Source organism: Rosa chinensis, chromosome 3, assembly GCF_002994745.2.
Source record: "Rosa chinensis cultivar Old Blush chromosome 3, RchiOBHm-V2, whole genome shotgun sequence".
Lineage (NCBI taxonomy): Eukaryota > Viridiplantae > Streptophyta > Magnoliopsida > Rosales > Rosaceae > Rosa > Rosa chinensis.
Genome location: NC_037090.1, coordinates 17,341,053 through 17,360,833, shown reverse-complemented (window position 1 = coordinate 17,360,833; position 19,781 = coordinate 17,341,053). Strand labels below are relative to the sequence as shown.

At 36.7% G+C, this 19,781-nt stretch overlaps 2 protein-coding genes across 2 annotated transcripts; both read right to left on the bottom strand.

Annotated features, from left to right (window-relative positions):
* Positions 1–74: 74 nt before the first annotated feature.
* LOC112194204 (GDSL esterase/lipase At5g03810) lies at positions 75–1,843 on the bottom strand. The gene is made up of 5 exons (XM_024334448.2): positions 1,603–1,843; positions 1,345–1,475; positions 1,019–1,249; positions 562–817; positions 75–315 (listed from the first exon to the last, which is right to left on the bottom strand). The coding sequence occupies exons 1-5, from the start codon at positions 1,841–1,843 to the stop codon at positions 122–124; spliced, it is 1,053 nt and encodes a 350-aa protein (XP_024190216.1). The 3' UTR covers positions 75–121.
* Positions 1,844–15,943: 14,100 nt separating this feature from the next.
* Positions 15,944–18,500, bottom strand: LOC112193849 (GDSL esterase/lipase At5g03810). The gene is made up of 5 exons (XM_024334090.2): positions 18,229–18,500; positions 17,998–18,128; positions 17,648–17,878; positions 16,737–16,992; positions 15,944–16,346 (listed from the first exon to the last, which is right to left on the bottom strand). Exons 1-5 carry the CDS (start codon positions 18,470–18,472, stop codon positions 16,153–16,155), a joined length of 1,056 nt encoding a protein of 351 aa, XP_024189858.1. The 5' UTR covers positions 18,473–18,500; the 3' UTR covers positions 15,944–16,152.
* Positions 18,501–19,781: the final 1,281 nt, after the last annotated feature.

Sequence of the window (19,781 nt, the reverse complement as noted above, 5' to 3'; positions counted from 1 at the left end):
TTTTTGAGATGAAAATGTCTAAGTTTATTGATATGTATGAGGGTGTAAAAGTCATCATATATATTATAGATAAGTATTATGGGAGTACTATTACATCATCAAAGTTGTTGTATAAATAGATTCAAGATATGAGATCGATGCCCTGTGCAAGTAGATCACCAGCTAAGACCTCATTGGCAGCTTCAGAGGGATGAAATCCATCCCAGAACACATAACCAGTTGCATTGTTGCATGTTCCTACAGACCTAGAGTTGCAGAGCACAGATGTTTCAAATGTACCTGTTCCACAACAAGCTCTTCTTGACTCGAAGAACCCTGTCACATGAATAGTTCAGAGGGAAAAGTTAGTAAATATCAAAATTCAAGTTCCCTGCATGATGAAGACATTAATCAAGTAAAGAGTTTAATAATAGATCCTGCACAAATACAATCCACTCTATCTAGTCTAGGCCAAAAATTACAAATCAAATGAGAGTTAAAAGTTTTCTAATGACAGATAGACTTACATTGGTTTTCTCTTTTTGTTGCATTGATTAACTTCTACACACAGAGGTGTTTTACCATTGTCACTGGGGTTTGTGATCATATCCAGGAGGGGCTGGTAGATATCAAAAACTACGAGCTTGAGTCCGGGAAGACTCTTCTGCAAAGTTTGAGATGTGTTGTTAAGCTTGTTATTGAATAAAATGGCATCTTGATTCAATCTTATGTTCCACTGGTTGCTTCCTGAGCCAAATAGGGTAATTGCTGCTGGCAAACATCCTATAGGTGGTAAGTTTGTGACTCCAATCCTTCGTGCTCCGAGTCCATACAACTTCTGTAACATGACATATTAGTGTATTTGAGAAAAAGCTCATGCATAATGATTTGCAATTTCTTTAACATTGAAGATCACACTAGTGGGTTTTAATCTCAGTTGAGATCTAAAACTACGCATAATATTTATTCAGGTTCAGTACTGAAACTAAAGCTGCATAGAGACCCTAATCATTTGCAATATGTAAAGTCTGAGAGTGACCTGAATGAAAGAGGAGTAGGATCTCATTAGAATTTCTGAGAATTGGTCAGGTGTGTAGACTCTAAGAAATGGATTGATGTAGTAGTTCTGAATGAAATCGCTGGTTCCTGCACTTAGAAGGTGGATGGCGCCAGAGAATATGGCATTGGCTTCGGCTTCCCCTACCATATTCACCACTACACTTTGATACTCATTGTAGTAATTTAATTGTTGGTCTAGTGAAATTGCACCCTACAAAACCAGTAGACAGATCAACAAGTTTGTATCTGAGAGAGAAAGAGAAGAGATATTGAGTCATCAAAGAAGATGGGGATGCCATTGTTTACCCATAACTGGGCTGTCCAGTTATAATAGCCAGAAGCAGCTGAGGCAAAGTTGACTCCAGTCAAAATGCTCATCCCTGTGGCTTCTTGGCTAAGGAAAGCTGGTGGGTATGAGGTGAATCCGAGATATTCAGCTATCAAAGAAACGAAAAAACAAGTGACTAATTTCAGAATCTAAGATATTCGGCTATACGGACAACATAGAAACATGTTACACATTTAACTCATTAGAGAAGAAAATGAAACAGTTGATAATCTTACCGGTGAAGTCTGTGGCAAGCTTCCCATTACAAAATCTTCCAGTCGGTTGATGATTAACGAAGTCTCTTCCATAAGGAGGGAAGTTTGCCTTCACTAGTGTAGTGCGGTTGTTATTATTTCCCACATCGGCAACAGAGTCCCCAAAGATGATGAGTGCAGGAACTAAAGGCTGCCCATGAGACACTTTGAAAACAAGAACTAGAAGGCTCAAGGAAACCAAGAGTTTACCGGAAACTATCATTTCTTCCCAATAATAACTTTAAGAGAGTTTGAGTGAATGGAAGATGAAGAGGGCAGGTAGAGGACTATAAATGCCGAGTGAAACTAATAAAGCAGCTCATTTCCTGGTGAAGAAGCAATGTTCTATACACGTTAAAGAAGCTTATGAAATTTGTCTTCTTTGTTAGCCTCGTTTAGGGAAAGTGTTATCAAGTTGTACATGTTGTGGGTTTGTTTGATGAATGACAATGGATTTAGTTAAAGGCAAGAGTAGTTAAAGGCAGAGAAACTTTACCAGAGCTTATTGAAAAGGCTGGTACCTTACACAGCCACTCACATTATACATCATTAAGTGCCATTTCTTGAACAGATTGAATAAAACCAAAGTCCAGCTGCAACGTGTCGACTCTGTGTGATATTAGAGATATTATTACGAAGCCAAGCACAATGTTCATGGACTCAAACTTGGAATTTGATTGATGAACAGCGAGTGCGTAATGGACTATATGTGATATTAGAGACATTATTATTCTTTCCATTTCATTGTGTGGCATGTTAGGAATTAGGATCAATAATAAGCGATGCATTTATGTGATTTGGTTGATGAAGCTATCATAACTTGGATATTACACTTTTTTTGGGATATTGGAGAAGTACTGATGGTGCCGTGGATGTTGGTGGAGAATGCAGATTGAGGAACTGGCGCTGTGTTTCAAAACCACTTGGGGCAGCTAACGGTTGCAATGGTGAACTCTTGGATTGGGCAAGGATCCCCTCTCTAAGCAGAACTGATGCCAATCATGGAATGGATTAGCATCAGATAAATTATTACCATTCAGCTTGCCTAATTAAGAATATAAACATACTTGCTTAATGGTCAAATAGTCTCTACTAACAAAAGTTTAGGGTTCTAATATTCAACTAGAACAACATTTCAAATTTGGGCAACCTCTTGACCAACCACTAGACAAATACTAAAACAACATTCCAGTACTTTTCTCTCATATTGTTATGATCTCTTGGCAGCGCACTCCAGACAAACCAATTGTACAACCCAACAACATCCCAATTGCAACCCATTCTGAAAGTAAAACAATGACCTCTGACGAATACAATTTATTCGGAAAGAAATAAGCTCAAGGAAAAAGGCCATTTCCAAGAAGAAACTATTATATTTTGAATGGTTAACAAACTGCATCCAGCTTTACCAACAATTCTGAATTTTTTGTTTCTCATTAAATCATTGCAAAAACATGGATCATTACACTTATATGGTGAACTGTGTCAGGTTACAATAGCAATCCAGATGCGGGTAAGGTTTTTCAACACAATGACAAAACTGTTTAGCATGGTTGTTGGAAATATAGTAAAATTTTGATGAAAGATTCTAAAACTGATAGCTCTGCTCATTAAACGGCAATTAGACTTTCTAAGTGAATGATTGAGAAGTTAAGCAATAAAATGTCTAGCAATCACTACTCCTGCGCCTTAAAGGCAACAAGATAGCATCGTAGAAGATTTACCAAGTGATTATACAAAGAAGAAAGAACTAACCAATGCAACAAAGGTGGAGTATATTATAAAACATAAATAGATTTCGAAGAGAGATCGAATAAACATGAACACTACTGCATTCTTCACCAACCGCAACAAATCCATAAACCTCGAAACACCTAATTAAAACTGACCAAATAGATTAATCATCAAAATGCATGGCATGACCTTGACTTGTAAGATCATACCTATTGCACAGCAATAGATATGAACTAGCTATTATATGTATGCATCAGTTAATGTATATGAGCTATTTTGAATTCAAATGTAAATACATTAACCAAGATATATAAACTTATTAAGTAATCGAATTAAGTTTATATATTAGAATATCTGTTAAAGAATTTCAAATTCAAATGTGTGGTTATCCAGACAAATCTATTAGGAAGTTATCTTGACAGTTCCTTGATGGAAGGAACTGCCATGTAACTGCTGTGTTGAACAGCTTTATAAATAAAGTGGAATTTGTATTTGATCCCTGCTAGAACATAAAACACTCTCATCGAGTTTGTCCCATCAAGCAATAAAGAGAGATACGGTGTGTATCTAGGAGAAGATCATATAGATAACGACAGCAGATCACCAGATGGATAACGGTAGCAATCCACCAAGTCAGTTTTATGATTTTATTTCATAACATTGATCTAACATTTGAGATAGTATACTTGAGTTATATGTTTATGTTTTATATTGAATCTAACAATTGGTATCAGAGCAACTATGCTCAGATTTAGATCAATGTTTATCATAATGCAAATTTATATATATCCTGGGACTTGATGATAACATGTTGTTCATATAAATATATCTGCATATCAATTAAATACAAAGCGATAGTGACTTTTACTGCTGTTATCTGTATAAACTGAGTATTGTTTTTATCGCATTATATATTGATTATTTGTTATATATATACATGTAAAAATTGAATCTAACTTCAGAAACTACTGCATATTTCAAGTAGATTCATATTGCTGCCAAAGTAGCCATGATTATACTGATATATGCAATAGGCTAAATGAAATTTTCTTTTGAATGTGTTCTGCATATGTATTCAATGCTATCAAAATAGCTGTAATGTATATGTATGAACATACATTCACAGAAGAAAACATGAAGAAAACTTGAAAGTTTAAATTAAAATCTAACTTCCAAAGCGGTTGGATATCAAGATTAGACTTTCTAGTTTAACATATATTTGATAATGAACATTCATAAATATATCGTTAGAGATAAGTGTATCACAAATGATACCAGCATCTTGAACATGATATATGTTTATTTATCTATCTGTATGTGATTCATTTAAAATGTTTATTCTATATGAATTAACATTTGGATATGCATATAATTCTAGTATATAGTCAAACTGGAATATATGATGAATGACTGATTTAGATTAATTTCATCCAACTATGCATTTTCTAATGAGCATTAATCAAATTAACACAATGGAGATAATGACAAGTTTGACTCAAAATCAATAAGTTCATATTTTATTGGTTATTCAGAGAAGTCAAAAGGATTCAAATTTTACTGTCGTTTAAGGATCAACAGAATTTTTGAGACACATAGAGCAACCTTCTATGATGAAATGTTTGATCAGAATGAAGATGTAAGTGAAGGGACCAGTGTTGATCAAATGTATAACAACATGGATGATTGGTTCATTTTTCCAGAATTTGTGCCACCTGAAAAACGGATGATTAGTGACGCACTCATACCAGTAGCACAAGGTGAAGCATTCATACCAGCAGCACAAGTTGAAAATCAATCTCAAGCAGTCAATTTTGGAAATTAAAAATATCCAAACGATGTTGTTCAGAACAGTGAAAATGCAGAAATCCCAGCAGCTGAAGCACATGAAGTCTTGAGAAGATCAGAAAGATCAAGAAAATCTGCAATATCTAGTGATTATCATCTATATTTGATTGCAATTGAGTTTGACTTGGGGGAAGAAAATGATCCTGTTTCATTGAAAGAAGCTATGCAATGTAATAACATCCACAAATGGAAGTTAGCAATGGAAGATGAACTTCAAAGCATGTCAAAGAATGGAGTTTGGATATTAGTAGATAGAACTGCAAATTTGAAACCAATTGGCTGCAAATGGGTTCATAAAACAAAAAGGGATGCAAATGGCAAGATTGAAAGATACAAAGTTAGGCTTGTGGCGAAAGGATACAATCAGAAGGAGGGTACGAGACTTTTTCACTAGTCTCAACTAAAGATGCCTTCAGAGTTATAATGGCTTTGGTTGCACATTACAATCTAGAATTGCATCAGATGGATGTTAAGACAACATTTTTAAATGGAGACTTGCAAGAAAACATCTACATGCTTCAACCAGAAGGGTTCATTGAGGATGAAAAGAAAATCTGCAAACTCAATAAGTCCATCTATGGACTCAAGCAGGCATCCAGACAATGGTACTTAAAATTTGCTGCTATGATTTCAGATTTTGGGTTTGAAGAAAATAAATTAGATGAGTGTGTGTACTGCAAGGTTAGTGGGAGTCATTTCATATTTCTAATTTTATATGTGGATGATATCTTATTAGCCAGCAGCAATATTGGTTTGCTGAAAGACACAAAAGAATTTTTGATGAAGAACTTTGACATGAAGGATATGGGGGAAGCTCACTATGTACTTGGAATAGAAATCAGCAGAAACAGAAATCAATGCATGTTGGGGTTATCACAAAAGAATTACATAGATAAGATGCTGCTGAGATTTGGTCTAGAAAAATGCAGATCAGGAAGTACTCCTGTTTCTAAAGGTGATAAGCTGCACAAAAGGGCAATGTCCTCAGAATATTTTAGAGAGAAAAACCATGGAGAATGTACCTTATGCTAGATTGGTTGGAAGTCTCATGTATGCACAGGTTTGTACCAGGCCAGATATAAGTTTTGCTGTTAATATGTTGTCCAGATATTAATCAAATGCTGGACATGAACATTGGGTTGCTGGAAAGAAAGTTTTGAGAAATTTGGAATCTACCAGAGATCACATGCTGGTATATAAAAGGATTGGAGATCAAGAATTGAAAGTGGAATGTTATACAGATGCTTCATACAAACAAGACTTGGATGACTTGAAATCAACATCTGGATATATTTTCATGTTTGCTGGCGGAGCTATCTCATGGAAGACTAATAAGCAATCATTAACTGCTACTTCAACCTTTCAAGCAGAATACATTGCAATATTTGAAGCTACTGCACATGCTTTGTGGTTGAGAAATTTTATTTCAAGAATGAAAATGGTGGATTCAATTGAAAGGCCATTGACCATTTACTGTGACAATGTAGCTGCTGTGTTCTTTTCAAAGAACAACAAAAGGACTTCTGGATCTAGAAACATTGATGTTAAGTATTTCTCTATGAGAGAAAGTGTGAGAGACAATGAAGTAGAGGTGACCAAAATAGGTACAAAAGACCAACTTGCAGATCCATTGACCAAAGCATTGCCGGTTTCTGTGTTCATCAGACATGTGGAAAATATGGGAGTTTAAGGCAGTATTGATGGTTAGTTATGTATTTCACTAAGTTACTAGTATGTATTGCAACTATTTAGTAATGCATTGTTATTAATCATATCAGTCATTATCAAGTTCATTCATATAATTTTGAATGAAATTGTTTTATTCAAATATAATACTGCATAATTTAGCGTGTATATACATTCAGACGTTGCTGATTTCACATCAGCAAATATGCAGTTTGAATAACTCCATCAGGATCACTAATGCTTGTGAAAGTCGATTATTACATAACAAGCATGATCACACTTGAGGTAATCCATGTAATTTTGATTACTATGATGTGATTATAAAAGACTGGCAACTTGCTAATTTGTCATTCTCTTCTATGATTCAGCTTAGTAAATCTTAATTGATAGGGTTTTGTAAAACAGATGGTATTTTTGAATTCAAGTGCACAATTAAGAAATAGGTTATTTACATGGTATACATCATACAATATCTAGTTCAGTGGGAGATTGTAAGATCATACCTATTGCACAGCAATAGATATGAACTAGCTATTATATGTTGTATGCATCAGTTAATGTAAATGAGCTATTTTGAATTCAAATGTAAATACATTAACCAAGATATATAAACTTATTAAGTAATCAAATTAAGTTTATATATTAGAATATCTATTAAAGAATTTCAAATTCAAATGTGTGGTTATCCAGACAAATCTATTAGGAAGTTATTTTGACAGTTCCTTGATGGAAGGAACTGCCATGTAACTGCTATGTTGAACAGCTATATAAATAAAGTGGAATTTGTATTTGATCCTTGCTAGAACATAAAACACTCTCATTGAGTTTGTCCCATTAAGCAATAAAGAGAGATACGGTGTGTATCTAGGAGAAGATCAGATAGATAACGACAGCAGATCACCAGATGGATAACGACAGCAATCCACCAAGTCAGTTTTATGATTTTATTTCATAACATTGATCTAACATTTGAGATAGTATACTTGAGTTATATGTTTATGTTTTATATTGAATCTAACATGACTGACCTGTGACAACTCCGGAGTTATTAGTACGGGAGGAAAATATGAATTCAATGGGTTCACAAAACAGAATAAACTCCTTCGTGTCATGGGTCGTGTTTTTATGCGGAGTCATCAGCATCAACCCAAATTTCACTGACCCAACCAGAGTCTTCCCCACCGAGATTTGTTTGGCTTCGTGAGGGCTGACAGGAGCCCCAATTACTCCGACCTTGAAATCGAGCTGGGTTTGGTTCCCTCCGTACATAAAAAAAAAGGAGGCAACTTCGTCTTTGCCAGAGAGTACTTGTACTCATCCCCATAATACATGTAGCCTTTGGGGCAGTAGTAAACGAATGGTCGGACACGGTCGAAAATGGCTAGCTTTCCATAATTAGGGTATGAAGTGACGAGTGTAAAGCTCCATGTCACACTCAAATCGTAGTCAGTCGTCTCCAGTTCGAACATGGCAGCTGAGTCGATCCGAAAATGGGGATATGCAAGTTCGGACACATCGTCCGCCGTTGATCGGACAAACAGGATGAGGTAGTGTATTAATAAGATTCCAATGAACACGAAAGAAAATAGCACACAAGCAGCCATCATCTGCGTACATATTCACAAATATCCGTCTGATTCTTTGTGGGACGCAAGAAAAGGATCAGGAACAGCTCCCATATTTGATTGCTTATCGAGGAGAGCCTGGATTTTTTTTTTTTCCTTTGTTTTGAGGGATTTGAGCAAGGGAGATAGAGGAGGTTTCAGATTCGGATTTTCTGAGGCGGCGACCTAAATCTAATTAATTGTGTGTTTGACTGTTTGGTTGGGGTTCTGTTCGATGCCAATCATACATTTTTTTGTAGAAGAAAAGCGTAATTATAATTTTCAAACCATAACTCCAAAAACCTAAACGTCACACGCTAAATCTTTAAATCCTAAACCCTAGTGAGTGATATCCGAGCGCTTCCTTGCGCTCTTTTGTTCGGGTTTTCATTTGCCATGCATGGCCGTAACTGTCGTAATCGTGTTGTTTAGTCAAATTTTCCTGGTTACAAAATTTTCCAGGTGCTACGTTTGGATACTTGCGACCGGATCCAGACATTCATCCATAGACGTCACTTCGAGTGATGTACTGATAAAGGCATTGTAGCAAGCCATAGTTCCTAGGTTATTAATTTTACATATTGTAACTAGTTCCCAGAGTGCTATGACCAATAGTCGAATGCAAACTTGATTTTGATTAAGTACTTAAGAACTACTTTGGCAGGTAGGCATGTTAAGTTGAAAGCCGTGCTCAACGGGTTGGGTAATGTAATCTCGGTCTGGCAGTTCTCAATTGGGGCATAAGGTAAAGATTTTAAAGAGCAAACATAGAGGTAGTTTGAGGCAGTGAGTTGATGTCTCTCGCGCTAGAGAACCCTAGTGACGCCGCCTTCAGTGTCGAGCACACGGTGCACAATCTCGAGTGCGCCTTCACCTATCGCGATCTTTCAAATCGATTGCATGCGTTGGCCTCCCTGTTCTGGTGGCTTCCTTTGTTCCTTGATGGCATACCCATGGCAGATTTCCTGTGGGTTTTTTTTGGTTGTTGAGGGTGGCCACGTAGGGGGCGGCTGAAGGGTGATCTTCGGTTTTTTTTTTTGTGGTGGATTGGGGTTACCTAGTTTCTTGTTTTTGCGCTTAACCAAAAAAGGTGGGTGTGCTAGGGGTGTGCTGAGTAGTATGCTTGTGTGAGGGGTGTGCTAGTATAGTGTGCTCTATGTAATGACTTTTTTCTGACAGCCCTTTGGGTAAGTCATTATTGTACTGCTTGCTGAATTGCATAATGGATGACATTTTCAACTCAAAAAAGAAAAATTCGGGAAAAAAAAAAAGAGCAATTTAATTGAATGTTATATTTGGCAGAGGTAAGAAGAATATTTATTTATTTTTTCATTTCTCTCTCTTTGTCCTTATTTGTCTCTCATATGACTTGACAAAGTCTATTAATAATTAGAAAAAGTTGGAGGTCCAAATATCAAGTTTGGAGGTCCATATAGAGCCACTCTTTCAAAATTTATATAAAAAATAAAGGACTTAAAAAGAAACGGAAATAGAAAATAACTTGAGAGGAATAATTTTATAAAAAAGTTTATAAAAAATGCTAGAAAAATAGAAAAAGAATTTTTTTTTTTTTTTTTTTTTATCAAACAAATTTATAACCACTAGGGATAGTGGGGTGGTAGAAGGTCCTAGTCTGGAATCCCCAGGTCTGGCTTTCGAATCCCCATGAGGCCTTGGTGGCCAGCTAATGGGTGCTTAATGCCCCGTGGCATTCGGAAGGGATTAGTCCGACTCTGTTGGGATACCCCTCGAAGGGTGTGTGTATTGCTAACTTTCTAACGCTAACCTCCTCCAATAAAAAAAAAAAATAAATAAAAATTTTATCATTTTTTCAATTTATTTCACTCTCACAAAAAAAAATGTTAACAATTTTTCTTTTTTTACTCTACAGCTAAGCATTTGACACTCATAAAAAACGATCCTCTGCCGGCCTTAAAAATTCCAATTTATTTACTTTAAATCTACCCACCTTCAGATAAATCTTAGATTAGTAAATTATGGCTTCGAGTAAGTATTTACTTTCCGATATGTCACCACCTTTGTAAGGGAGAGGGAAGGGTAATGGAAGAATCACAATATAATAAAGACGAGATAGGAGGAGGAATTTTCTACTTTTTTTAATAATTTTTTTTTTCACTCCCAAATCTCTTGTAAGGATTGCATGAATTTAGCTGTTTGGTAAAGCCAAAACTTTTCTTACTTGTTGTCGGTACACGATAGGATGCCTCTCAAAGCAGTGGCGGAGCCAGGATTTTGAACTTATTGGGGCACAAAATAATAATAATAATAACATCAAATATAAAAGCTCTCTAAATGAAATTTATATCTAGTACAATGAGATTTCAGATTCTGAAATCGTTTCATATTAGTTTTTATAATCTATACTATTAAAAATGTATTTCTCAATATACAAAATAAAGCAAAAAATTCTCTTTTTAAGAACTATAATTTTTTGATCTGGATCATCTAAAATTAAATTCTCTAAAGTTATGTGAACTTCTTAAAGTCACACAATCCTCCGTCTAATGTAATGGGTAGAAGAATGGACACATCAACTAATACATATTGAAAATCATTTTCAATATTTTCTCTTCAAAATTGAGGTTAACTTGGGTTGGTTTTATAGGACTCCTCTTAAAACCCGTTCTTTTATATTGTTCTTCAATGAGAATATTCCATGGTTGTCCATTTAAAAACCTGTCATGATCGTGAAGTTCAATATGATTTGTGAAGTTAATTACTTAATTAGATTGTTATGGCCTTTGATTTTCGTTAAAAAAAAATAAAATACTTTAGATATAGTTGACAGAAACTGGCCATCGATCATCTCCCAAGAAAAATGAAGGTGAACAAATTAAAGAGTAGACTAGTAGAGGATCAGGCACATGGGAACTCTGTGCAATTAAAATGATAATAGCCAAATCAGAATCTTCCAATAGTAAAGTGGTATAATTAATATGTTTTGTTAAGAAAGTTTACTGGGGCACGGGACCCAGTTGGTCCCTTACTGCCTCCGCCCCTGTCTCAAAGTATCCACTGGGAACCTGTGTTTTGATTGACTTGCATGCTTTTGATGGCTTTGAGTACTTGGTTTAGAATTCTCTGATTTTTATTGATGATTGTGGTAGTGGGAAAAATGGTTTTGATTGGGTTTCAAAGATGAGAGGGATGAGAGGTAGCCCCGGGTAGGGAAACCTATAACGTCGACTTATGTGGACAACCAAGAGTAAATGTGTTTGTTTTGAAAATGGAAAATGGTTTTAAATTCTGAATTTTTAAGTTTTTCATTTTTTTTTTTATATTATGAACATCCCACTATATTGAGATGCAGAAGAGGTCAAGAATAAGCAAGTATGTACCTTGCCAGAATTGTTCAAGCATAATCCCTCTGTTCTTCTTTGGCTTTTCTACATTAAACTTTTGGTCAACTTGAACGCCTTACTGAGCCTCTCCCGAAAACGCCTTGGCTACGCCTCAGCCTTTTAAGACATTGTTCAGGACTGCTGAGCATAATGAGGGAGTGAAGGGATTGTATCCTTGCATTGAAGCCTTGATGATTATATTTATGTACCTGATCTTAGGTACAAGATATTGTTTTAAGCATTCTGCGAAATACTGGAAGATGGAAGCAAGAAACAGGTTGCTCAACACTAGTTATTTTGTTGTGGTCACTATTTAACTATAGGATATGGGGATATTTACTCTCTTACCTCAGGGACCAAGATGGACATTGTTTTCTTGGTATTGGCAGGCATTCTTGTCTCTGTTTTGGGTAGCACTGTGATCTATAATATTAAGTGGTGGCTGAACAAGACATATTTTGTGAAAGGGTTAAAGAAAGATTGCCTGCTATTTGGTTTATCGCTTGTGGGGGTACTTGGGAGCATTGGTATAGGAATGCTAGGTATTTTTCTTCTTGAGCACAGGGAGAGTGACCATTACAAGATGACTGTCAAAGATTATTTTCATCTATTTGTATTGACATTAGCAACGATTGGATATGGTGATTCTTATTTCCGAATTAAAGGGGGCAAGGCATTTGCTATTCCGTGGATTTTGGTATGCTATCCTTTGTATGGCGGTTATATGGACCCACACGTCCATTTCCTTGGCCCTTAACTTTACGGTTTCGCTCGTTGTGCCCTCCTTTGGGTGCACTATTATAATTCGCCTCGTGAACGCTCTTCATTCGAACAGGCCTTGAATTATAGTTTTTCACGAGTATATTTTCATGTTTCTCAGCAACTGATATAACAGTGATAAGCTGATGAAACTTCGTGATCCGTTCAGCATTGTACTCAAGCCTATATTGCTTTGAAACTAGTAATGTTGAAACGGGAAGGTTGAGAGAGTTTTCTCAATTAAATCTTGTTATGTGTGCTCTGCTCCACAGAAACTCATTAGTAGTGAGGTGATTCTCGACATTATTCACCCATCGGTGATAACTCGAATCTAGTTTAGTGAGGTCAAGTTTTTGCATGTTTGCATTCGACATTCAAAAAACGAAGGAGAATAAATTAGTTTCGGAGTATAATACTTCCACGACAACTAATAAAGATTTCTGAGCGTTTTTGCTTCCAAGAAATCAAATTCCAAGAAATTTGAATTAGACTGAAACAATGATATTTGAATGGTCAATTTTCGATGCTCACGAACTCTCTTAGTCCTTAGCTTATGAACGCTCTTAGTTCGTAGTTTAGCGTGAACTCCCCACGGTTCCACTTTTATGAATCGAACCCACATTACAAGAAAGGTGGGATGTAGGAGAAGGGATTTTGAAAGTCCCCGAAGAAAAGAATAAGAAATTAAAATTCAGAAAGCAGGAACTTTAATTTAAAACTTACTTGGTGCTTTCTTGATGCTTGATTTTCTTGTAGTCTTGTGATTTTCTTCCCAAAACCATGCGCAGAGATGGTAGCACGCAGGAGGTGGTCCTAGGATAGGGTTCTAGGGTTTCACGGCTATTCGAGTTTTTTTTTTTTTTAAGGGTTAGGGCTCGTGCTGATAACGTGTTTAAGAAAAAGAGAATTGTAGAGAGAATTATAGGAGAATAGTTGTGTCTTTCATTTGTAATAGGAGCTAGATACAAGTATATAATTTTTGCGTACAAGGAGTCCTATTCTAATTAGAACTAGGAATCTAAAATAATCTTCTCCTATTACAACAATAGAAATCCTAGTTTGGTAAGGCACCCATAATCCCGATATCTTAGCTTCTGTTCTTTGCATTTTTATCTATTGATTGTCTCGTTGGTGTTGTTATTTGCTCAGACTAGTATATCATGGTTTCTCAGAATTACGTCAATGGCTTGCTAAATATCATTATAGTTTGATTATATGATGGGAATTTACGCTAAAGTTTATGCACCTAACTAGACAATGGAGCACTGATTTTTCACTTCCTCCACAAGCCATTTATATAGTAGTTCCGATTCTAGGTTTCTTCTTCATGGCCATTTTGATCCACTTGTCTTTTAGGTTGAAGAGCTTCACTCTGTCTATGGTTGATGCATGCAAGTAGAATTTTGGCGGCCACCACGCATTACAAAAGCGGCCGCCAGGCATTACAATGTTTCTTGTCCATTAGAACTTTGTTGCTTGTTCTTTCTGATGCAGTATACTTGCTGGTTAGACACCAGGATTGACAAACACTAAAGTTTAGACATTATAACACACAAATTTTGTAGGATAGGAAGAGAAAACTATGAATTAGGAATCAATCACAGGCTTCGCACCCAAACTAACTAATTAGTTTGGGTGCTTATAATTAAGCTTATTATAAGCTTCACACCAACACTCCCATCTCAGGAAAACTCAGAATACTCTGATAATGTTTATTCATCAGGACATGCCTGGTCATTTGGCAATTAGACTTATTTATACTTGACCAGATAGTTCACATTTAACTAGCATTAAAGACTCATAGCAATACTCTTAGACTCCCAAACCTGAAGCATAAAAGACTTAATAAAGGAAACTTTAAAACTCCTAAACTGAAGCATAAAATTTGAAAAGACACTAGACTTAAGAGGCTTCAAGAATTAGATCATTAATCTCTCCCTCAAAAGCTGCAGTAATTATCTTGAGAGCAATTAATCAAGCCATATGGAAGCTGAATGATTAGGTGCTCTCTTTTTCCATTTCTTTCGTCCTTAGACCTTAATTAAAAGGTTTGACCATGCAATGTCCGCGGTCATGATTGGGAAGTAGAGAATGATTAGCCACACAATGCAGGAACAGCAGGTTATGAAAATAATTCCACAGGGACCAACTTCTTCGTCGGTAGTTTTGTCATAGAGATGCTCCATTATAAATTGTCCACGGTCACGTTTTCTGTGACTGATTGATCGATTGTCGAGTGATACCTTTTGAGTTTGAATGTATGAATATATATATACACACACACATACACACACTAGGAGTCTAGGTGTGGAAGCAGAAGGAAGATATATTCACAACAAATTCCGGATTTATGAGTTAGAAATCATAGGGTAGGAGAACTAGCTGTAACGGTCTTTGTGTTCGGAATCATAGTGTATGTGCGTGTAATTGTGTATATAGAGTCCCTTCTAGTCCTTGGTGGGGTTAAAATATATGGAAAATTCTACAATGTGTTAACGTATGACATGTGGTAAAATGAGTCCTCAAAATAGTAATATTAGTCCTCAAAGTGGTAACATGAGTCCTTAAAGTGGTAAATTTTCATAGTTTACCGTATGAATCCTCAAAATATATCGTAATATTAGTCTTCAAAATGGTATCATGAGTCCTTAAAGTGGTAAAAATAGTTGATGTATGAGAAAAGTTAACATACCATAGGTTTACCCTAAATATATACAGATGGGGCTCGGAACAAGAGAACATACAAATAAAGCTCGTTATGGTGGAGTGTGCCGTGATCATTGTGGTCAAGTTCTTGACTCTTTTTCTCTAGTCCGGAGATCCTTAATTAGCTTTGCAGAGGAAGGTATGGTGGTGATTAAAGGACATTGAATTAGCTTGGGTTAGAAACTGGAAATACATTTGGTTAGAAGTTGACTCTTCAATAGTCCTTGATTTTCTTTGCTCTCTTATGTTGGTGCCTTTGCAACTTCATGTAGAGTGGAAATCCGGAAATACCATGCATCTCATATCTCAATCTCAATTCCATTATTCTCACAATTATCAGGAAGGTAATTGTGCGGCTGATGCACTCGCAAACCATGGCTCGTCTTCTTCTGGTATGACATGGTAGGCTGCTAATCCTTTCATCGTAGATTCTTGTAGAAAAGACCAACAAGATTTGCCTTGTTTTCGGGTTAGTTAGATGTTCAATTGTTTTCGTTTCCTGCTTGAGTTTTTATTGCTGGGTTGAACATTTGTTCCCCACTTGTTGTTTCTAATTTTCATTATTTCAATAAAGAGAGAGTTCAAGCATGGATTGCCAAAAAAAAAAAAAAGATATACAATTGCCAGTTATTACTAAAGCAAGAAATACTAAATTTATCAATTAGAAACGTTTAGAGTTCAGAACATGCAGCTACCCTCTTACACTGAACTCATCTCAAACTAAAACCACCAGATACTTCAATGTAAAATTACGAGATGGAAAAATTAAAAAATAAAAATAAAATAACGAGATTACAGTAGACCAGTTGTACTAATTATTCCACCGTGCAATAAGTTCAGGATATAAGATCGAAACCCTGCTGAAGTAGATCACCGGCCAAGACCTCGTTGGCAGCTTGAGAGGGATGGAATCCATCCCAAAACACATAACCAGTCACATTGCTACATGTTCCTATAGACCCCGAGTTGCAAAGCACAGAGGTTTCTAATGTTCCTGTTCCACAGCAAGCTCGTCTCGACTCCATGAACCCTAACAATCGAATAAATACATCACAGAGGAAACCATCAGTCTCCTTAATTAGAGTTAATTGCATTAATTCTCGATTACTTAGCTAGTGATCACAATATGCATGTAATCTAGCTACCCCAATACATTTACCCATCACAGAGATGGACAACAGATCAGAGATGGAAGGGTGGGTAAAAGAACTTTTTTTTTGTGGAATAGGTAAAAGAATAGGGAAGGGTCGGTAAAAGAACTTTTTCTACCCCCAATAAATTTGTAAAATGTCATTTTTCTACACTTGTATTGGTGAATAGATCAAATAACTTCTTCTTTTTTTGGTACTAATGTATATGTCTTTTTGTTTCATTAATTGACTAAATATTGAATAACTATTTAGGTCGATGGGTACTTTACCATTATCACTAGGCTTTGTGACCATATCCAGCAGAGGCTGGAAGATATCGAAGACCACAAGCTTGAGGCCCGGAAGTTTGGTCTGCAAACTTTGAGATGTGCTCTTTAGCTTCTTGTTGAATGAAATGGCATCTCCGTTTAGTCTTGTGACGCATTGGTTGTTTCCATTGCCAAATAGGGTGATTGCTGCTGGCAAACACCCTGTTGGCGGTAAGCTTGTAACTCCAATCCTTCTTGCTCCCAACCCATACAAATTCTGTCAAAATGTGCAAATCCAGCATCATATAATGTGAAAATCATACTATACAGAATTAACGATCTTTGATTAATTATCAAATGCGTGGCTTTGATCATAGACCCGGCCTCAGCTGTAATTTCAAATCCATTCCAGCCACTCAGCCAGGTTTAGATTTGCCCACTAAACAACATCTGAGCTATGTGACCAGACCAAAACTAATGACTGTTATGAATCATAAGGCACAGATGTGCAAAAAAGTCTAGAGTATCAATGATTTATCAGGTAATAATACTACTCGAGGAAGATACCTACCATATTGGTCCTAGATATTTTGTAGTATCCGAGTTAAGACAAGACTACTTCTCTGGCAAGTTTCAAGTGTAGAAAAATGACACTTTACAAATTTGAAAGCTTGTTCATGGAATTAAGAAGATTAAACTCTAAATTGCATTAATGTTTCAATACAATAATATCGGTAATAGTAGGCTTGCATACAGTAGTATACCAATTGTACTAAGTCTCCTAATGCATTAACTACTACCACTACGAAAGTCAATGTTTTTGTTAATTCTTCCGCAGGACCGAATATAAAATAACAAAGTAACAAATTAACAGTACATATATAAAGGAAAAAAAATGCTGTAATGCGTAATGTATACGAGTGAGGAGCAACCTGAATGAATGTAGAGTAGGATCTAATGAGAATGTCCGAGAATTGATCAGGCGTATAGACCGTAACGAGGGGAGTGATGTAGTAGTTCTGAATGAAATCACTGCTCCCTGCACTTAGAAGGTGGATGCCTCCAGAGAATATGGCATTGGCTTTAGTTTGTCCTACCAGATTCACCACTTTACTTTGATACTCCTTGTAGTTATTCAGTTGCTGGGTCAGTGAAATCGAATTCTACGATACCACAAACAGATCATCATTAGACCAAGATATATAGACTGAAACTGTAAAAGTGATGGATATATAGTGATGAAGAAGAGATCCAAATTACTTAAATGTCGGTGTTTACATACATATAACTGTGCTGTTGCGTCGTAAAATCCAGAAGCAGCTGAGGCAAAGTTGACTCCAGTCAAGAGGTTCTTCCCGCTGGCTTCTTGGCTTAGGTAAGCTGATGGATATGAAGTGAATCCCAGATATTCAGCTGTAGAAGAGAGTAACCATTACACATATATACAGTAATCATTACAGTAGAAGACGACGAAGAAGAAGAAACCATGCATGATCGAGAAATTTATGTATACCAGTGAAATCGGTGGCAAGCTTTCCATTACAGAATCTTCCAGTTGGTTTGTGATTCACAAAGTCTCTTCCATAAGGAGGAAAGTTGGCCTTGATGACTGTGTTGAGATTGTTATTGTTTCCCACATCGACTACAGAGTCCCCAAAGATGATAAGAGCTGGAACTAAAGGGTCTCCAAGAACGACTGTGAAAACTAGAGCAAGAAAGCTCAAGGAACCCAAGAGTTTACTACTTGAAAACTCCATCTCTTTGCCTTTGTTCCAAGAGTGAAGCCTTACTGGCAAATATATATAGGATAGATGAATCCAATAAGTTAGAGTGAATGAAAATGAAGAGGTTAGGTTGGGGGATTTAAGAAGGTGATGAGTACTGTAAATTGGTACTGGTCAAAATTAATTGACATGAATATGTGGGGAAGAGTGACACCAAAAAATCTGCCATTTCCTAGTAGGGGAAGCATGAAGCTACTCCCATTTAATTATATACATCACCCAATGCAGTGTCTTGGAATAAATTTTTAACCAACCAAAGCCCAGCTGCGACCCATATCAATAAATTTATCGTTGATATTTTTAACAGTGCTAACTGTGTGATGAAAATAATGATTCGATCATTTCTATTTGTGTGATCATATATTCTTTTGAGCCGGCCAAACTGCACCAATAGTTTCTCTACTCGATCTAAACGATTAATTTCATTTTGAAATAGCAACACCTAGCTTCGGTTTCTTTTGTTTCACTCTGGGTCCATGTCCTTTCACTCCTTTGTCGCTCATAACTCTATTGGACGGGACAGTGACCTTCGTTTAGTTTAAATCGAAGCGTTGAAAACTTGCAACTACAAATGCGAGATGTTTTATTTTAGAGTTTCAATACTTCCTACTTTGGCTATGTGAATTCAATTGTCGGTTCGTTTAGGGATGGCAAAAATCTCCATCGGGAAGGATACCCATCGGGTATTCGATCTTATCTGGAAAAAATTCGGGAGAAATCGGATAACATAGATGGGGATCCCTAGTATTTGAATTCTGAAATTGGGTACTGTTGAAGGAATATCGATTTAGTGTGCCTTATCAAACTAGGAGTAGCAATAGGAGAGAAGGTTCTAGATTTCCCAATCCTACACGGATTGGTATTCCTTGTAACATTAGAACTAGCACTTTGTAATCCCTATATATAGGGCTCCTATTCTCAATAATAAGAATACACTTCTCTCATCAATCTCTCTCAATACCAATATACTTAAACACGTTATCAGCACGACTCTAGCCACAAAAACAGGAAACTAAAAACCCTAAAAAAAAAATTCTTCTCACCAAAACCTGCCGCAAGCACTTGCCTGCAATTCTCTGCCTACCTGCGTGCCTACTGCCCCTGCAGCACCTAGCCCCTTGCTAGCCCGCCTGCTCCTGCAGCCCTCTCGGCCTGCCTACCTGCCAGCGAGCCCCCGCGCCCAGTTCGCTGCCCTGCAGCCCCGCGCCCGTGCGTCCACCCCACGCTGCCCCTGCAACGTCCCCGCACGCACACCTGCGCACACCTGCGCCCGCTGCTGCCC